We start from the raw sequence: 20,160 nt of genomic DNA, 5'->3' as shown, positions 1-20,160 counted from the left end.
CTCAGTTCCTGGTTATAGCTACAAATTCTTGTGTTTCCAAGGCCTAACAATGCAAATTGTAATAATGCAAGCCTTAATGCTCTTTTTCTTCATATTAAACAGTGGATTTTTTTCCCATTATTGATTTGAGACAGATTTCATTTATCTGCATTTTTAATGGGCATTAGCATGTAAACACAAAGGAGAAAACATGTACAGCTCTTAAAAGGTAAGGTGTTTGCTTGAGGAGGCAGTCATGAGACATGCACAGCTTGCAACTCAAAAAGTACATCAGCTCCATTTATCATCCCTGGAGTCTAGTTGTCCTAGAATATGCAACTAAAAACTTACTGAAGGTGAAAATAACTGACTTTTTGATCCTAAGAACAGGAAGGAAGAAGGGAATTCATGTTATTTTAAAGAAACTACTGATCTAAAGAAAAAGCAATTGCTGTTGACCTTGCAGGTTGTTAAACAAAATCACTGTGCTTCTAGCATTTCATTCAAGCTTCCTGCAAATATAATTCTCTCTTCTAAACATTGCTTAAGGATAACTTAATGTATAGTGCCACCTTACATCCTGTGACTTAGCAGACAGTTGTTTCCTGTGTTTGTTTCTGTATGCCTATGATTTTTTTTTTCCCCACCAGTAAGCAGTCAGGGGTACATTTTTATGGAACACTGCAAGTAGTTGGACTTGTTCCTTGCTAAATCTCTGCTAAAGGCTCTAACATTTTACATGACCTGCATCACCCACCAGACCATACAGTTTTGTTACACTGGTTCTATTTTCACGTGGAAAAAATTTCAAAGCTTCACTTTTGTTCTTTGACAGCACATTCTGTGTAGAAAATTCAGTTTCTTGTGTACTTATTCTCCTCTTGTGTGTTACTTAGGCTTCAGAGTGCAGAGAATCTGTTAAGTGAATGTTTACATGATGTAGGTTTTTATTCTGCATCCCCTACCAAAGTATCATGAGTATCTGTAGGCAATTTTATACTGTTTTAAAATGTTCTCATAGTTTTAATTAACTTTCCAGGCAAATTCAGAAATGCATAATATCCTTATCTGAAACGTCTAACTCCTGCTAATAATAAAAATGAAACTTGTCCCAGGCTGTCTTTTTTTTGCTATTCTAGTACTGTGTACACTGTGGCACCGCATACTTAAAGAATTTATCTAGTCTAGCAGTATGGGCCAAAATATCACTCTTCATTCAGTTCAGGAATTCTTATATGAAATAAAGGAAATGTTAACTGTAACTCAATTGGCTCTGTCAGTTTTTCTGTCTCTGTGTGGGTGCACGATAGATTGTCTTTTGAATACAGCCTGACCTGTTTGCATGTTGCTTATTGACTTACTCTTACATAAGTTGTTCTTAGAGTCAAAAAAAACCAAACAAACCCAACCTTCTAGCTGCTCAGCTTTTGTTAATAAGAAAAAAATATGCAGTTGGGTTTTATCTGTTGGAAAGATGGAAGAGTTTATTTATCAGAACATGCATCCTCCAAGCTTTATAGAGAGAGCTCTTAGCCAGCCCAGCCCACTTCCTCCTGGGGGACTGTGGTGTAGAAATCACTGACTCTGAAGTCTTGTCAGGAAGTCTGAGATTGTAGCTGAGTCCTGAGTGTGAAGGAAAGTGAAACTTAGTGGGCAACAGCATTCAGAGCTCATGAAGATGTGCCTCTTTAATTGCCTGTGAAAAGATGCTGTGTATCTTTTGTATATGATATGGTAATATCATATGATCATACTATATATAATGGCAGATGACCTGAGAGAGGATGTTGTTTAGGACATCCCTGTAAAAGGTGCAGGTCACTCTTTGTGGGTGGTTCTTTTATGGGTCCTGCTGCTCCTGCCCTGGAGGAGACTTGCCTGCCAAGCAAGCAGGAGGAAATCATTTCCTGCCATGCTGTGCTTTCATTTTATATACCCCTAGCACTAAGATAAGTGTACATAGTGGGGTGTGTTTCCTTTTGATGTCCTACAGCCTGGATTATAAATCAAGTGATGCACAAGTAAACCAGTGGGAAGTGGGAGGGGTTGCCTTCTTTGGATCTCAGCAGATTTGTCCTTTAGTTGTTTCTGTTACTGCTTGAACAGAACGTGACAGAAGAACATCATTGTCTTGAATGACTAAGACCAAAGCTTGTATTCTTAAGGCTTGAGAACGCTGTTACACAAACATATGTGAGTAATACAAGAAGGGCTTTTATGAGACAGAGTGAATTGATCAAGTGGTTTTTTTGAAGAAGACATTTTTTTTTTGACAAAAATCGTGCTTTGGTAGCTGGAAAAGTCTAAAGAGGTGTGTGACTGGTGGAGTAGCAACTGTTGGAGCCTGTTTCAGTGTAGGCACCATAGATGCTCAAATGTTAACAACTTCTTCAATCTAAATTTCCAAATTTGTTTTGATCCTTCAAGCATGGCAGGAAAACCTTGTCTGGATTGGATCTAGGAGATGGGATGTCCCAGGGGGGAGCTGATGAGCACAGAAGTGTTGATGTTCAGTCTGCAATTGCCAACACACAGTGAATAGTACTTGGGACTTGATTCTGCTCCGTGAGACAGAAGTTTTTGCCTTAGCAAATATTGATGCTGCCTGTCTTCAGGACAGCCTTTAGCCAGGAAGTACTTCAAGGGAAGGAAAAAAGACACACCATGACCCCCTCCCCACCTCCTAGGGTAACACTGAGCCAGCTTAGATCCTTTCTTAGATCAGCTGTTGAAAATGAAGACTTAATCCTAAATCTAAAACAAAAGGCACATTTAATATAAGCCAGGTCACCAGCTGATCAAGCAGAATATTTGCAATTTTTTGTTCTTAATGTCATAACTTCCTAAATTCCCAGGCTCTGGATTGCATGAGTACAGACACTTTATTTTCAGACCTAAAATTTCTGAACCTTTTTTTCTTTGAAATTACAGAGCAGTGATTTTGCTGGCTCTGATATTTACTCTGATTTTGGAGCTGTCTGAAAGGAACGAGACGATTTTAAGTGGAGGGGGAAAAAAAAATCAAGTGGGTGGAGCGAATGTCTACATCAGTATTTGACTTCATCTGCTTCTTTGAACCACAGCATGATTTGAATTTTTAAATTCCAGTCTATCCTTTCACAGCTTAAATCATGTATCAATATGATTGGATGTCAGCTGAGAATATGTCACTACCTTTTTTTTTTTTTTAATAAGTGACATTTCAGCCACCCAGATGTGAAAGGAACAATATCATTTGCAAAGTTCACCCACGTGGTTCTAGAAATATGCAAGCTGAGTGTACATACCAGCTAGCATTTAACTCTTCCTTGTAAAAAGCCAGAGGGAATGAAGAATTGCCTTGCATTTCTGCCAAGGTGTGTGGCTGAGCCTGGAATCAGGTACCTGGTTGTAAAAAATGCTTTAAAAATTGTAGTAGACCTGGATTCAGTATTTAGATGTACTGTGAGAAATGTTTCCCTGTGTTAGTGCTTGTCCATTCACCTTTAATTGGTGGTGCAGTGAGCTGTGCAGTTCACTCGGGCTCAGTCTTGCAGCTGCAGGACTCGTGTTACAGCTGGAGGAGGAAAACATTGAGGAGTGGTTCTGTACACAAAATCTGTGTATAGAGTCTTCTGTCAAATTGACTTCCTGCCTGCCCCCCTTTTAATCATTTTAGAGTGCTTCAGACAAAAGACAAAATTAAGAATATAAACATATAAACTCAGAAAATGCACATAGCTGACTCAGTTTAATTCCTCTCAATGTTCTAGTGTGTTTTCTTATTGTAACTATTGTGTGGAGTTGCACACATTTCCTCCTCTAAGCCTGCTTGGCAACCTCTGTGAAAACCAAACACTTATTTACTCAATATAATCATGCCAAGGAAACTCCATTATTCTACCCACAGACCTTGCATCTGTATGCACATGTAGGTCCCTTTTGCACATAACAGGCAAAAGTAGTCCAGGAGGCAGGAAGAAAAAGTAAATATCACCCTTATACTGAGCAATTAAACAGTTACCCAGTGTTCAGCAATGCTTGCTGATGTAATCTGGCTTTGTACATCAGATATTGCAGTGTGCAAAGCATGTTCATTCAGTTATGAATTCATGCTGAAGATGGCTTTTACAAGCATTGTTACATAGTCTTTCTAAAAATAGGTTGATGTTTGTCTGAAAGAATCCCTTAGGCACTTCTTTTGGTTATTGTGAACAGGGAATTTTAGCATATAGTTCAAAAGAAAATTAAATATACTTTGGGGGATTTGAAGTCTTTATATGCTGATCCCTGTTCTGTTGTGGGCCTGAGTAACTGTTCCAAAAATACAGCAGTAGTATAAAATGTATGCTCAAAATATCTTGAGATGAGTAAACCCAATTGTTTAATGACCCATTGCTACAATTTCTTTCTTTTGAGGGGTAAAAATACAATGCTAAACACAAAGAATTTACAGAGATGCCAAAACTTTGTCCTAGTTTGACTCAGTAGTTAATTTTTTTCAATAATAAAGCTATGGGGAACTTGGAAAAATGCAGTAATGTGTCCCTACATGTTCCCTTTTGAGTTTTATGTGTGTAAGTAGTGAATAATGACTGAGACACATGGGAAAGGAAGGATTGCCTTCCCCTAATGGGAAATTGGTCATTTCTGTGAGTAGTAATGGTATTTGGAACCTAACTAACCCCTGAAGTCAGTTCTGGCCTGCCCCACATGAAGAGCATGAACTGGTTTTTAGGCTGTTTTCCTCCCTTTTTCTCACTTGTGTATGCAGGTGCAGAGTTTCCAGTAGAAGGAGCTGCATTTGATTTCTGAAATACCACTCGTGCTCAGTGTTCAGGCAGTGAAGTGTGAAAACCTCTGCAGGCAAATCCTCACGAAATAACGTTGATGTTCAGTGGTTGAAGGGAGTGGGAAGGAAAGCCTGACTGATGTGCAGTGTGTGAGGGCTGACAGTGCCTGCACTGATCCTCCCTTCAGCAGAGAAGGGTGGTCCTTGGCACAGCAGCAGAAACTGCTGAAGAGGAGATGGTGGCAGAGGTCAGGCACAATTTCAGTGCAGAAACTTGGCACTTGCTAAAAGTCTGAAGTGAATAGCCTTGGCTTTTTTCCCCCTAAATTTATGCTCTTTAAAACAGTCCTTTGCCTTTATGAGAAATAAGAAATTACTCCAAATGTAAAGCAGAATAAAATAGCTACAAATTGCCAATTAACATGTTTTGCCATTAATCTAAAGGTTGATTACTTTGAACCCCAGCCTGAATTTCAGAAGAGTTAATTATGTACCATTTTCTTTGCTAGGAGGATTATATTACAAAAATAAGGACAAGACAAGCTTTGGTATGCTTACAAGGGAAAGATGTATATTTGTAACTTAACAAGTAAAGTAAGAAGCCCCCTAAACCTGTCCAGATTTGTACTGAAGGCTGTGTTTTGGGCTCTGCTATGTGAACTGTTAAAATCTTCCCCAGAAGTGTTTTGTTTCATTGCAGAGGTGGCTGTGTCACGTCAGCATGAGCTGATTTCTAGCAATCTTCTTGTAAATCATCTTTGCTTAGTAACTGTTTCAATCTACACATAATTTAATTGCAAAACTCAGTGTCCCCCAGATGAATCAGAACCTGTTAGGGCTGCTGCAGCTTGCTGGGGGTACAAGTGTAGTTTCTCAACCACCTCATGCTGTTCCTGTCTTAGGTTCTAAGTCATTTCTGAGAAACACTGGATGAAGGCTTGGCTCAGCCTCTTTCCACAGGCCTCAAGGAACAGATGCTCTTTTGCTTCCCTGACATTTCCATTGGCTATTCTGGGATAACTGCAGGAGCTGAGGTGTTGGATTCCAATTCTCTTCATAGAGGGAGCTTTCCTCCAAGATGTCTGGTAGACAGTGTGTCACCTTCTGCAAGATACAAATAAGGGTCCAATTAAATTATCTTAAAGAAATGCATTCCTTTCTTATGACAGGAAATCTGCTACCCTTCCCCTTCATTAGGGCCCTGAGCTGTGAAATCTGCTAGTGAGCTGTGTGTGAGCTGTGTGTGGATTATGGCTCTTGGAGAGGATGTTAAAGCTCTGCTGATGGTGGCAAGGATGAAGAAATGCATCCTGCAGCCTGCACCAGGCTAGGGGTGTATCACTGAGCTGTGCATGGGTTGTGGCTCTTGGAGAGGATGTTAAAGGGTGAACAGTCACTAAGTAAAGATGATTTACAGGGGTGTATTCACTGAGCTGCTTGTGCATGGAGTGACTCACAGGAGTTGAGACAGCCATGAGCAGGTATCTGGTCTTGTCTGTGTAATACAAAACTGGTGCTTAATAGAGCATTTGATTTGTAAAGTATGTGAGACTCCTGACAGCTGTAAAGGAGAGATTTTGAAAGATACTCTCAGCCTGGCTGCCATTCAGTTGATGAACTGAGGGTATTTTGTTCATGCTCCATGTGTTGGTATTTGTGCTTGAAACCTGGCAATAAACTGTAGGTGGATGTAAATTGCCAAGTTTTCTCTTGAAATGAGCTGATAGAATTTGGCTTTTGTGGTTGCATTTGTGATGTTGGGTTTGATTCTTGCCAGCAGTGCTCCTTTTCTTGGCTCAGTAGCATTTAATTTAAATAAAGGGCTGATGCATTCACTCTGAGGCGGCAAAATCTCTGTTCTGTAGGAAAATTGATGTCAGCCTGAGGTTCACAAATGGCTGGGATTTTGTCACCCATACCTAGGGGGATTCTGAAAAACTGCCTTCTGCCAATAGGGCTCCCTTTCCATACAGAGGTCTGCATCCTTTGGTTGAACAGAGTGTATAAGCCAAGGAAAATCTTCAGAAACATTGCTTTGACTCCTTCTCTTAACTGAATAAATTTATCACTGGGTTTGTTGTGTTTCGCTGCTCTGTTTTTCAAAGCAGTGAGCTGGGGAAAGAGGAGCACCTTCCTCAAGGGCCAGGCTCTGTGGCTGTTGCTGCTGGGACGACTGTGTTAACTCAAGGGGTGCTGCACAAAAGGGTTTTCTCTGGGTTTAGGTAATTTTTAGGGAAAAGGTGGGAAGCCCAGTGTCAGGTTACAGCAAGACTGCTTGTTTTGCTTTGCTTTGTTCTGTTTTGTTTTTAAGTGGAAAAGAAATGCAGATCTAAGACCTTCCAGCTTATTTTTCCTTTTTTTCTTTTCTAACCATGACTAATTCTGGCTAGTTCAAACAAGAACATAATGAGCTACTAAAAATGTTAGAGCAGTGTGCCACTAATTAATGTTTCTGTGGGAATAGTTTAACCAGAAATGAGCATGTGTGTAAGTTTACTTAAACCATAAGGGAAATTTGGTTTGTGGTTTTGCTGTGCTCCCACGCTGCCTTCCTTTATCTGCCCCTTCCCAGCAAGAATTTTGCAGGTCACTATTTCACAGCTCCTTCCAGGAGACAGAGATTTCCAGGTGCCTGAACAAAGCAATGATTTTACCTGCAGTTTCATTTAACCACTTAGGAAGTGGTTGGGCAGAATCTCCAAATCACTCCAGTTGTAGAAATTTTCCTAGGTGAAGTGGAAGTATGAATTTGCACAGAGGAAATGAATTTATACCCTTGCAAGTAATGTGGGGGAAAAAAACCCACCAACCAACCAACCAACAACTGTCAGTCTGATGCAATTTATAAAATATTTTTAGACATGATCAAGAAAAGCAAATGTTAAATGGAGGAATGCAAGTTAGCTGGCAGGAGCAGTGAGAATTAATCACTCAAAACCAGTGTTTCTAAAGGGATTTTATAAAAGCTAAATCTAGGCCTGGTTTGGTCTTACATTTTTCGTTCTGATTTCAAAGTAATCATCTCTGATAAATTTGCACAGTACATGGATTGGTTGACAAGGAGGTTGCCTCCAGCATGTAGCTAGGCCCTTTTTAGAAAAAGGTGGTTTACTGTAGATAAATTGAGATTTTGTGTCTGAAAACAGAGAGTAAATTCTTCATATAAAGTGGGGTGTGTGTGTCCTGACAAATGGCTATTGGCAAAAATGATCTCTTAAACAGCACAGCACAGCAATTTAGAGTGACTTTCAGGGCTGTATTGAAGAGACTTGGGGAGATTCTTGCACAGCAGAACAGAAGTGAAGAGTGGTATCATGTTGGCTTGCTTTGGACATGGTACTTACAAGAGTTGTAATGGGTTATTGCCTCCAGTTCTCATGCTTGATTTTTCAACAACTTTTTTAAAGCACAGAAAAAGTTTAGAGAAACCTCACTAAAATGCTCTAGATGCTGGAAAAAGTCCCCTAGGGAGAAGATTAGAGGGTGGAACAAAAAGGATTGAAACAGGCTTAATTGCAGCATGCTTCCACAGGAGGAAAATGTCTGCTTCCAAGGGACTTTTAATGTAGCTGAAATGCCTGGAGAAGGCATCGTGAGCTGCAGTTAGCCCAGAAGGGACAGGAGGCAGTGCTTTTGATGGTATGTGTGAATAACCATTAGAATGAGCTGAAAGAGAAATTAAAGCTTCCTTTTGCAGTTCCAAATTGTGATCCTCTCCTGGAGAATGTACTTAGTGAGGCACAAATCACTGAGGATCATCTGGGGGCAACAGCATGAAATTCTGCATCTTCTGGTGTAATGTGAGATGAGACAAATGACTTGGTTGTCTGTTAACCTCCTTAAATTCTATTGAACTGAAAATTACCATGTATTCTATTTTAAATATGTTACTTGGGATGGGTTTTTTAAAGTGAATTCCAACTATTTTTGAAAACACCCCATATTTATTACATCTAGATCTGTTACATGAGATTATCCATAACAGTGGTATCTTCTGTAGTATTTTGAGTTTATTGGTGACTGTAATGTTCCTTAAACATATTGAGAGATGCTTGTTCTTTTCTTCCTCTCTTCTATATGCTGTTCACACTTCCTTGGAGAATATTTGGGTCAGAGACTTTGCAGCTTGCAGATTACCAAGTTTCTTTTTAAAAATTGACTGTTGCTCTCTCATAAATCACATGCTCACTTTATTCAAGGGATTTGAAGATATCCCTGTGTTATGGCTAGGCACTTCTTGCTAACTGTATTCTAGAACTGAGTATAAATAAAATGCCATATTGCAAAGTTTTGGTGTTCTGTTTTGGCTGCTGGTGAGGGGAATTGTTGTATAATCCTTTTGATGAGACTTCCACAAATGCATATTCTGGTTTTAATCAAGGTGGTTTTTTTGAAGGTGGGGGAAACAAAACCAGAAGAGCGTGCCTAAACCTGCTAGTCTGGGTTGCAGTGTGTGTGCTTCCATCAGTTCTGATGCTGTGCTAAGCTGCCCATGTGTGCCTGCTTTCTCTAACTCCTGTGTTTAATCTTCAGATCTCTGATGGCCAAGGAGATGAGCGCTCAGAGTCCCCCTATGAGAGTGCTGATGAGACTCAGACTGAAGTGTCTATATCATCCAAAAAATCTGAGCGAGGAGTGGGAACAAAAAAAGAATATGTGTGTCAGGTGAGAGACCTTAGCTGGGCTGTGTTTCCTGAGCTTTCCTAGAAAAGGTCTTTTTAAATACAAAAATGACAATATTAGACCTGAAACGGGTTTATCATGTGTGTCTGAGATGTCTGTTAGTGATGAGGTTGCCATGGCAGTAAATGGGATTCTTAATACCTAATTATTTTTTCTTGACCTCCAGTAAATGACTTGGCCTTTCTGCTTGAGTTTCCAGGTCTGTAAGATAAGCATAATTTGTAGCTCAGAAGAAGCACATGAGTGTTGCCAGGTGACTGGTCAGATGATGCAGAAGAGCTGCTGGTTTCTCTGTTAGCACAGAGGAGGAAGCCCAGCCCAGTGGGGTTTGTGCTCTGCCTGCAGCAGAGATGGCAGCACTGCCCTGCTGTGCTGTGCTGTGCAGGCAGGAAGCCACTGAAAGCAGAAGCCTTTCCTCACACTGCTCTAGAAGGGCTCTTAGGCTATCATCCAGATCAAATTTATTTCTGTGAGGCTGTGCAAGCAGCTACATTTTCATTTTTTGTACATAGTGGGAATAAGGTTGTATCTGTCTATAAATGTTGGCTAATCCTTAAATTCCGCCAGCACTGTTGTTGGGTTCATTTTTAGTTATGCATGTGTCACTGCTAACCACTCAGACATAGAGGTATCATTGTGCCAACTGGACTGATGCCCTTTTACCAAGGAAAAGGAAAGGAAAGATGCTTTTTAACCCTACTCAGATGCATCAGTCTGCTCAGGGAATATTTCTTACAGCTTTTTTTTTTTTCTATTCCTTTTTTTCTGTCAGGTTGTATTTACTCCTGAACCATGGTCTGAGAGGGATATTTCTGGTGGTTTAATGATTCTGTTACCTGTTTCAACTTGAAGCCAGGGCATGTGACGATGCTTGTAAAATTACCTTTCACTTGTTAAATTTGATTTCAACAATGGGGAAAGATATTTTGAGGAGCAGTATATGAAAAGGAATAAAGAAAAGAGTTTTTTTCCACATATGAACTTTTCTTTAACATTCAATGCCTTTGTGTTGTAAAAGCTGTGTGAAAAAACAGGTGATCTCCTGCTGTGTGAAGGACTTTGCTATCGAGCTTTTCATGTAAGCTGCCTTGGGCTCTCTGGAAGACCAGCAGGAAAATTCATTTGTAGTGAATGTACATCAGGCAAGTTTGTCCCTTTCTATTAATCAAAAAAAAAAAAGTTATAGTTTTCCCATATATTGGTCTAGGATATCCTCCTGGACAGAGTATCCTCAGAGAACCTTTACTTATCCTTTGGGATGTGACAGGGTGGGAGTTTATAGAGTGCCACTAAGTGTGCCATGTTTTACAAAGTTCACCCTGTTTTCAGTGAGAACGCTCTTGCAACGTGGCTAATTTAATCAGAATTCCATTGCCTTAATAACTGCAGATTATTTGCTTTCTGAGTACAATTAGTGATGAGGTTTAAAGTCTGTCACAATGACTTAAGAAATTGTAGAAAAAAGAGCAGTGAACGAAACATTTTAAGTTCTTTTTCAGTCCTTTGTGTGTCTGCATCAGTCTTGCTTTTCCTGTTAAAAGACTACCTTATTGCTATTAATTTCATTTGCTTTTAATCCTGTAATAACTGCTTGGAAGTTCTTAATCTCAAAACTTTACATAAGATTTGTGTTCTTGCTCATAAGCTCGTTTCAGTATGTGCAGTAAACCTTGTTAGAACTACTGCTTCAAAATAAAACTGTTCCAGCTAGTCCAGAAAAAAGATTAGAGGATGGTTGTCTTTGGTTTGTGGTCCTGCTTCGAATTTCAGAAGACCACAGACAAGACCATCGTCCTATTCCATTGGTTTAAAAAAAAATTGAAAACTAAAAATTCCTACTTGTCCTGGCATTCTGAGGCTTATAAATAAGAACATAAAATCAGATTGGTGAGGCTTTGAGTGTTGTGTATGCCTCAACTGCAGATGGGTTTGCTTTATTTTATTTGTATCTGAGCAGATCAGTATTTAATACTGAAGAGCTAAAGTAAATAGATTGCTGCATCAAGTAATGCAATTGATTTGTTGAAAAAAACCTCCTCATACCACAAAAGCAGTTCCCTCATACATAACATGAATTTTAAACACCTCTCTCATGCATTTATGTGTTTGGATATTACATTTTGTTTATCATTTTGCCACTAGGTGTGCACACCTGTTTCGTGTGTAAGGAGAGAAAGGCAGATGTGAAACGCTGTGTTGTGTCTCACTGTGGCAAATTCTACCACGAAGCTTGTGTGAAAAAATTCCATCTCACTGTCTTCGAGAACAGGGGCTTTCGGTGTCCTCTCCACAGCTGCCTCAGTTGTCATGTTAGTAACCCCTCACATCCACGAATTTCAAAAGGTAGTTTCATTTTATGTTTTTATGGCTGATGAATTCATTTTATTTATGGCATGTTAAGGTAAAGAATGTGTTCATTTGAGAGCTGCTAGCTGCAGTTTTGTTAGGCATAAATGGACTGTCAGTTCATTCAGAATTTTTTAAAAAGTTGTAATAGAGTAAGTTTTAGTCAGCTTTAGTATTTACCTTGCTCTTTTTTTAACTAGCTTTCAGTTAACCATAGTCAACCATGTTTTCTTCTCAAGAGAGAATGAAATCTAGAATGTATAATGATGAGGAGAGAGGCAAAGCAGTGAGGGCAGGACCTGAGAATGTACAAACACTGCAGCAGGGCTCGATGAACATGGAGACATTTTGATTCTGTGCAGGTTTTTAGCTTTGGGCAACATTTGCAGACAAAATTACATGACTCAGGAAGAGCTGGTTTATGCTGATATGCATAATTAAAGCTTTAAATTGGGAGTAAAAAAACCTTTATAAATTCAGTATCGTTGCAAATACACAAGCGTTGTAAACACAATGGCTGGGATTTTGTGTGTGTGTGGGGTGTCTCAGCACCTCTTTTTTGCTGAAATAACGAGTCAGTTTTGTCCCAGAGCACCTCAGCAGTGCTGTGCTTTGCCACACGTGTCCAGCTGTGCCCAGGGTGACCTGTGAGTTGGTGCTTTGCAGGGAAGATGATGCGCTGCGTGCGCTGCCCGGTCGCGTACCACGCTGGGGACGTTTGCATCGCGGCGGGATGCGCCGTCATCGCCTCCAACAGCATCGTCTGCACCAACCACTTCACTGCCATGAAGGGGAAAAGCCACCACGCCCATGTCAATGTCAGCTGGTGCTTTGTGTGCTCCAAAGGTAAACAACTGGGGAGGGAGCTCCTTCTGAAGTGTGGAGTCAAAGCGTTTTGTTCTTCAGCTCAAGTGTTGTTGTTCTAATCTGTTCATAGCAAATCGTTAGAAATGTGGCATATTTAGTTAGGCTTTCTTAGCTTATGCTATAATGTGAAGTTGGCTGCTTCAGGGTTTTAAATATCCTTTTTTTTTCAGAAATAATTTATTAAAGAATGTTTTTACTTGGGCTTTATCCAACAACCAGAAGTCCGGTTAATTCTTTACAAGAGACACTTAATGAGTATTTTTCTGTTCTTTCCCCTGTGTTCAATGTACTAAAGCTTTTTGTGTTTCTTTATTGCTAATATGTAATATTACACCATAAATATTTTAAGAGTTGCTTTTAGTTTAGCAGCAGACTGCAAATTGAATCAGTATTAGTTGTTGCCACTAATTAAGGGTGTTTTGTTTTATCTTGTACAATAAATCTGTTCCTTATTGACAACCACAAAATGCATAGTGCTGATTAAACTTGTAGCAGTGAAACTTTACCTGATTTGTTAACAAATTAACATGCAGCATAGCAGCTTCTAAGCTGCAGCTGACTTTCCATTTGATAATTCGTGGAACAAACTAACAACCTTGTTCCTTCTGCCCCCCAAGGGTGGAAAAAAACCCCAAAATCATAAGAGAAGTATGTTGTGGTAACAATTTTTCTTATTAGAAATGTTAATATATATTAAAATTACATTAAACATATTGTAGTCATTAAAGTACAGCAAGGTAATTATAATTTGTGCATATTTCTGGCATTTTTATCACCAGCTTGCTTGTTATTTTGCATGTGTTACTAACCTGAATCTGCCAGGCATTCAGATTAGTCAGGATCTTTTGGCTGCTGTACCCAGCTAAGTGAGGTGTGTATTTGTTATGGAGGGTCAGCATGTTTTAACCATTTATTTTCTAATTGAGCCTACCACATGTGTGTCATTTCTAAGCTGTCTGGAAAGCAAAACTTACACTTTGATCTTGATGTTTTCCAACCTTTTTGCGTTTTTCTGTGTCTGTGCAGGTGGCAGTTTGCTGTGCTGTGAGTCCTGCCCAGCAGCCTTTCATCCTGACTGCTTAAACATCGAAATGCCAGATGGGAGCTGGTACTGCAATGACTGCAGGGCGGGCAAGAAGCTCCATTTCCAGGATATTATTTGGGTTAAACTGGGAAATTACAGGTCTGATGAAGGAATTTGTTGTTTTACAGTACTGGCATGTTTAACTAAGGATCATACAACTGGTTGCTCCTGTAGGCCAGCCTTGCTGCACACTGATTTCTGACTCCTCTCTGAACTAGGGACCTCACCTCCTTGCAAGCTTCAGGTTCAAAGAGTTGCAGCTTTGCTGTTGCTCCTGGCCAAGGCATTACCCATACAGAACTCCTCAAGTCTTCTGACTTCTGCCTCCAGTGTAGGAGCCTTCAACCCCTGTTTGTGTCAGAAATCTCTGCCAATAAATTGGGTAACTGGAAATTGGCTAAATTACACCCTCACGGGCTGGGACATCAGTCACTCGGGTTGTTGGCGTTCCACACTTGGATATGAGATCTGAGTGAGACGGAGGTGGCTGGGGGTTAGCCTTGAAACATTAATAGATGTTATCAACCTTCTCTTGATCTTTGACAATTACAGAAATTGCAGGTCTTGTAAAGATGATGGTTTTGCTACTCACACAGGGAGTCCTGTGTGTATGCTTACCTTGCAGGCAGGTGAAGTCCCACAGATCTCAGTGTCAGGCTTTCCTTTTCTAGTCTTCTCTCACTCCCTACTAAGAGAGGGGGAAAAAAGAATTTTAAATCCTCTTGGGTCTTGGAAATAATAATCAGTTACTGCTGTTTCGGGTGATTTTGTTAAACTGTCTCTTGCAGAAAGAGCTTGACTAAAATGCTGTATTTTTTTATTTGTACTTCTGTGCTAGATGGTGGCCTGCAGAAGTTTGCCATCCGAAAAACGTTCCCCCAAATATCCAGAAAATGAAGCATGAAATCGGAGAATTTCCTGTGTTTTTCTTTGGTTCTAAGGATTACTATTGGACGCACCAAGCACGGGTGTTCCCTTACATGGAGGGAGACAGAGGGAGTAGATACCAAGGGATCAAAGGAATTGGAAAAGTCTTCAAAAATGGTACACAGCTAAAAGTAAACAAAAATAATCCTGGCATACGCATGCTTTGCTTTCTTCACACATAGCCTTGGGTTTGAAATTTTGTTTTACAATGTTTAATTAAAGAAATTTGTGCTGTCCTGGGCAACAGTCACTGTCTTTGCATGAAAACATTATTTTAATGTTTTGTAAAAGAGTGGCATCTAACTGAAATTTTATCTTATGATTTTTACTTTCTGGAAAGCTAAAAAAAAGACTAAGAGTGTAGACTCTTTCAGACTGGGAGACTGAAAGAGTAGAATTAATACATCTGTTAAGAACAGTAACACTCCAGAAGCATTGTTTGCAAGAAAGGCAAATGATGGGACTAAGAAGTAGACAGTGCTTTGTTTTAACACAGGTGGGAATGAGCAAGTGACTTTGGGGGATAGTAATCCTCTTTCTGGCATTTCTGTTGATGCTGCAATCTTTTTCAGCTTTGCAAGAAGCTGAAACTCGATTTCGAGAAATAAAACTACAGCGAGAAGCCAAAGAAACCCAGGAGAGTGAACGTAAACCTCCACCATACAAACATATTAAGGTAAAGTTTGAGGAAATGGGTACTCAAAGGTTTGAGCTGAGCAGTGAGACAAGGTCAGGTTGTAATGGTGGTAACTGTCCTCTTACAGTCGTGAGATGGTGAAATTTTGCTTTCGTTGGAGTGGTGAAAAACCAAATTAGCAACCACTGTGTAACTCCTGCAATAAAACTAACTGTTCTAAAGTCATATTTCCTCTATTTTAATGTATTTTCCAGGTGAACAAACCTTGTGGTAAAGTGCAGATCTACACTGCTGACATATCTGAGATTCCCAAGTGCAACTGCAAGCCCACAGACGAGAACCCGTGTGGCTTTGACTCGGAGTGCCTGAACCGGATGCTGATGTACGAGTGCCACCCCCAGGTGTGCCCGGCGGGCGAGCGCTGCCAGAACCAGTGCTTCACCAAGCGCCAGTACCCCGAGACAAAGATCATCAAAACTGATGGCAAAGGCTGGGGACTGGTGGCCAAGAGGGACATCAAAAAGGTAGGAATTGTTCTTACCCTGCAGGGTGGCTGAGCTGCCGTGCTGTTGGTGGGTTTGGGATATACTTCACTAGTGATCCTTGGTGTCTTTCAGGGGGAGTTTGTCAATGAGTATGTGGGAGAGCTGATTGATGAAGAGGAGTGTATGGCAAGAATCAAATATGCACATGAAAATGACATCACCCACTTCTATATGCTTACTATTGATAAGGTAGGGTATTTGATGGTTTTTGCCATTATTTACTTACAGCCTTACTTTGATCACCTTGGCAGGGCACTCTGCTACCTTTGATGTTCTACACTTTCACATACTCAGAGCATTGCATCTTCTGTGCCTGCTCTCTCCATTCTATATGTACATAATGAATCTTCTTAGTTCTGTGTTATGTGATAAATTACATATTAAGGTCTATAGGTTGTGCTTTGTTGCTTGAAATGAAGTACACTACTTACATGTACCTGTAAGTACAAAGTACTTACCTGCCCAGCCTTAAAATGAAGTTTGGGGAAATAGTAGTGATCCAGTGGAAGGAATTGCAATCCTTTTACTAAAATTTCAACAACAGACAATAAAATTCTCACTTGAGAGAATGTGGAATAAAATTGTGAGGCTGTGTCCTATATAGGGCATTTAATCTTTTTTGTAGCCATCTGTCCCTTGCATTGTTTATGGCAAAACCAGGCTTGTGCCTTTGTAGAAACTCTTTTCTGAAAGCACTCTCTGTTAGTAGCCAGCCAACCCTCCACAAATTGATTCACAGCAAATTATTGCAGCAGATTAATTAACACAGCAGAATAATTGAGCACCTGTGCCTCTGTGCACACCTCTGAGTATTTTCTTCCTTGGGAGAAGGAGAAAGTGAAGAACCTGGACAGCAGGAGTTATAGATTATCTATATTATATTGCTTCAGTCCCCAGACAGCTAGTTAGGAGAAAAACAAGAGCTGGCTGCCAGTCCTGCAATTTTTTCAGTCCCAACCACCATTCTTTTTCCCAAGGCTCTTGCTCTGTATTTCCACAGCTACTGTTTCCATGAATCCTGTAACTGAGGAGCTCTGCACAGGAGTTACCACCACAGCATGGTGAAACCACATTTCTCTGAACACTTAAAGTTTCTCACTCCTCTGCTAGATTGACAATACAACATCAGTGTGTTAAACATCTGAACTGAACATGTGTTTGACTCTTTCTGTCATTAACAAATGCTCATTGTGGGTCTGTCTTGCCTGAACTGCCAGTGCCATTATGAGGCTGAGCTGTCCATGCAGTGAAGTGTGTGCACAGGGGCATGACATTATAATGTGCATTATAAAAATCAGCTAGAAGGAAACTATAATAATACTTCATAAGTAAGCAAAGCCTTCTAAAGCAGCTCTGCAAAGAAACAGTTCTGACAATTTCAAGCTTTATTTTATTTTGTTAATGTCTCGTATATTTTGTGGAGATGGAAATTTAAGAGCAATTGTTTGTAGGAATGGGATGTTTTTAGCTTACCAAGAGCTTGTTTGCATTTAAACTAGGCTGATTTGGGGAAAGAAATCTTGTGAGAAACTGGTAATCTCTGGAAGTAGTCATGTATTTTGTAAATGCCATAAAGTACCATACTTGCAAATGCCTCACAGCTCCATGAATGCCAAGTAAAAGGACTGAGTCTGAGTTTTGAAGCTTCCTGGGGAAGAGGGTTCCTTGACATGCCCACCGTAATGCTCACAAGAACACTTATCCTGCCCTGTGGCTGTGATGGGTGCTGGGAAAATGTGAGCTAGAACATGAGTATTGCTTTGGGAGTGTCCCATTCCAGACCATGTGGGACACTACAGTTATCAATACAACATGTACCAGCAGCTGGCCTGTGTGCTCTGGGTAGCAACACCATGTCAGCTCTGAATGCAGCTGTTGAAATCAGTTGTGGATGATTTTTATGGTTTTTTGTGAGGGGGAGAGGAAAACCCTTCAGTTTGTTGCTGGTTTGTTCTCCAGGACCGAATTATTGATGCTGGCCCCAAAGGAAACTATTCCCGGTTCATGAACCACAGCTGCCAACCAAACTGTGAGACCCTGAAGTGGACAGTGAATGGGGACACTCGTGTGGGGCTCTTTGCTGTGTGTGACATTCCTGCAGGTACCTCAGCTCAGCTGCCTTTGCTTTCATCCTCTCACTTAAACCTTTTATGCATTTGTTGGTGGGACAGTCATGGTTTAACTGATCTAGTGCAAATATTTTTGTAGAGGACTCAGCACACAAGAGGAGATGCTTTGTGATCTTTGTGATCACTAAAAATCTTTTTGATTTTTAGTGTTTTTTAACTGTGAGTCCCATGGCTGCTTTTTGTTCCTTGTATCCTTAGCAACTTTGTGTTTTGGAGCTCTCAAATACATAACAAGAACATAATAAACTTAAGGAGTGGATGTAGGAGGCTGTTCAGAAATATCTGTTTTCTGGTTTGTTTACACACATACCTATCTATCTATAGCTATATCTAGCTAGATAGATGGATGGATATAATATGTGTGAAGGCCAAACACAAACACAGTTTTGTGTAGTCAAACAAATTTATTTTAAAATGTAATTGCATAAGATATCATGATATATGGGCATCTAGTTAATCATTGTCAGTGCTTATAAACAGTAAAGAGAGGGAACATCCTATGATAATATATCAGCAAACAAGTCCAGACCAGCAGACAGATAGCAGCAGCTGTATTTGTTTGCAATAATTTTGATAAAATTTGTTACCTTGTCCTTTTTACACTCAGGGACGGAGCTGACTTTTAATTACAACCTTGACTGTCTGGGCAATGAAAAAACAGTCTGCAAATGTGGTGCCCCAAACTGCAGTGGATTTCTTGGGGACAGACCAAAGGCAAGTAATATATCAAGTAATACATCAAGAGATTTTGACAGTCTTGTCAGGGGAAGGGTTGTAGAAGCTTCAGACTGACTAAGAATGTGCCTAACTGTGGCCAGTGAGATTATTCTGACATTCTAGTTTATATTTCCTCATTTAAACCTTACAGTATGATTATTTTGCTAAGATTCAATTAAAAAAATTCATTTGAACTGAACAATAAAAAATGTGAGTTTTGAATGTGGAAAAAAAATTACCAAAGTATATCAAGAAATGATCTGTATGAATCCTGTCCAGGTTAGTTTGAAACCTGTAATCCAGCAGAAGTTGATGGAGCTTCCTGAAGGGCTGGCATAGGAGTGGGGGGGAGGGCACAAGTACCACCTGTGGATGTTGAAAAGCTGCACTTTCCTCTGGTCCTTCACACTGCTCAGGACCAGCCACTTCAGAGGGTGGACTGGGAATCTTCAGAACCCACACAGCTGCTTTTTATTAAGAGATGGACTTAAATGAGTTTTCATATAAGCCTGTGAACATTTACACAGACAACCATGAAGAAATTCAATGTTACAGTTTAGTTTTATGGGTCTGTCTTCATTGGTAGATAGAATGGGCTAATTTAAAAGAAAGTAGATAGTGATTACTGGGGTGAGAGGGAGGGAATGATGGTAGAGATGTTGAAAAATCATCCAACATTTTATATGATTTGGTGAAGGAGAGTTAAAGTGCAAGCAGCACTTGAAAGCTGCTTCTGTGCATGCAGCACAGAATTGAAGTCAGATTGAAATAGGGATAAGGTTTGGTATATTCTTTCTGTCATTAACTACATTTCCTGAAGTTCTGCTGTCTGTTCCTTAAAGAAAAATGGGGGCAGGTTTTAGTAATTCCAGCATGAGTATTCACAACTGGAAGAGAAAAATGGATATTGAAGCAATTGGTGGTGCAAGTACATAATGAGGGTAAATTAGCCACAAGTAGATTAGACTGGAAATTGGAAGACCTTTTGTCAGTGACCAGAAAAGGAAGGGTTTTTTGCAGTAGGAGGGTCCTGTAGGGAGAAGATCTGGTTTCAGGATGACTTTTCTCAAGGGTCAGTGTAGGTTTTTTGTCAGCACAGATCAGTAGAGTGAAGCACTGGGCAGGTCTGCCCCAAGTCAGGTTCTTGGCTGTGTGCACAGTCTGCCAGGTGTGCCCAGAGCTTGGCAGGGTTGTGTAACGTTTTTCCTTTGCAAAACTGGCATTTACAGATTTATATCTTACTCTTTTAGAATTCTTCCACTAATGCCTCAGAAGAAAAAGGCAAAAAGACCAAAAAGAGAACACGGAGACGCAGAACGAAAAATGAAGGGAAGAAAGAATCTGAAGATGATTGTTTCCGTTGTGGTGATGGAGGCCAGCTGGTGCTGTGTGACAGGAAATCTTGTACTAAAGCTTATCATCTCTCCTGCCTTGGTTTGGTGAAACGTCCTTTTGGTGAGTCTTACCCTGGTATA

The 20,160-nt window shown here is 40.2% G+C and overlaps 1 protein-coding gene and 1 non-coding gene across 2 annotated transcripts in view; both read left to right on the top strand.

The window, feature by feature from the left end:
- Positions 1–20,160, top strand: part of NSD2 (nuclear receptor binding SET domain protein 2) — a 72,403-nt gene that overhangs the window by 47,780 nt on the left and 4,463 nt on the right. The window contains exons 12-23 of the mRNA XM_066548726.1: positions 9,284–9,415; positions 10,452–10,575; positions 11,576–11,776; positions 12,446–12,625; positions 13,673–13,829; positions 14,569–14,774; positions 15,230–15,333; positions 15,549–15,818; positions 15,912–16,028; positions 17,799–17,940; positions 18,576–18,682; positions 19,936–20,140. Coding sequence (XP_066404823.1) covers positions 9,284–9,415; positions 10,452–10,575; positions 11,576–11,776; positions 12,446–12,625; positions 13,673–13,829; positions 14,569–14,774; positions 15,230–15,333; positions 15,549–15,818; positions 15,912–16,028; positions 17,799–17,940; positions 18,576–18,682; positions 19,936–20,140 — 1,945 coding nt within the window. The remainder of the gene's footprint in view (positions 1–9,283; positions 9,416–10,451; positions 10,576–11,575; positions 11,777–12,445; positions 12,626–13,672; positions 13,830–14,568; positions 14,775–15,229; positions 15,334–15,548; positions 15,819–15,911; positions 16,029–17,798; positions 17,941–18,575; positions 18,683–19,935; positions 20,141–20,160) is intronic.
- Positions 17,522–17,652, top strand: LOC136556353 (small Cajal body-specific RNA 23). Its single transcript, XR_010783658.1, has one exon. It is a non-coding gene; the product is annotated as a small Cajal body-specific RNA 23 (non-coding RNA).

The sequence above is a fragment of the Molothrus aeneus genome, chromosome 4, assembly GCF_037042795.1.
Source record: "Molothrus aeneus isolate 106 chromosome 4, BPBGC_Maene_1.0, whole genome shotgun sequence".
In the NCBI taxonomy this organism is placed as follows: Eukaryota; Metazoa; Chordata; class Aves; order Passeriformes; family Icteridae; genus Molothrus; species Molothrus aeneus.
Note: the sequence above shows the minus strand (reverse complement) of the source record. Positions and strands in the feature narration are given on the sequence as shown.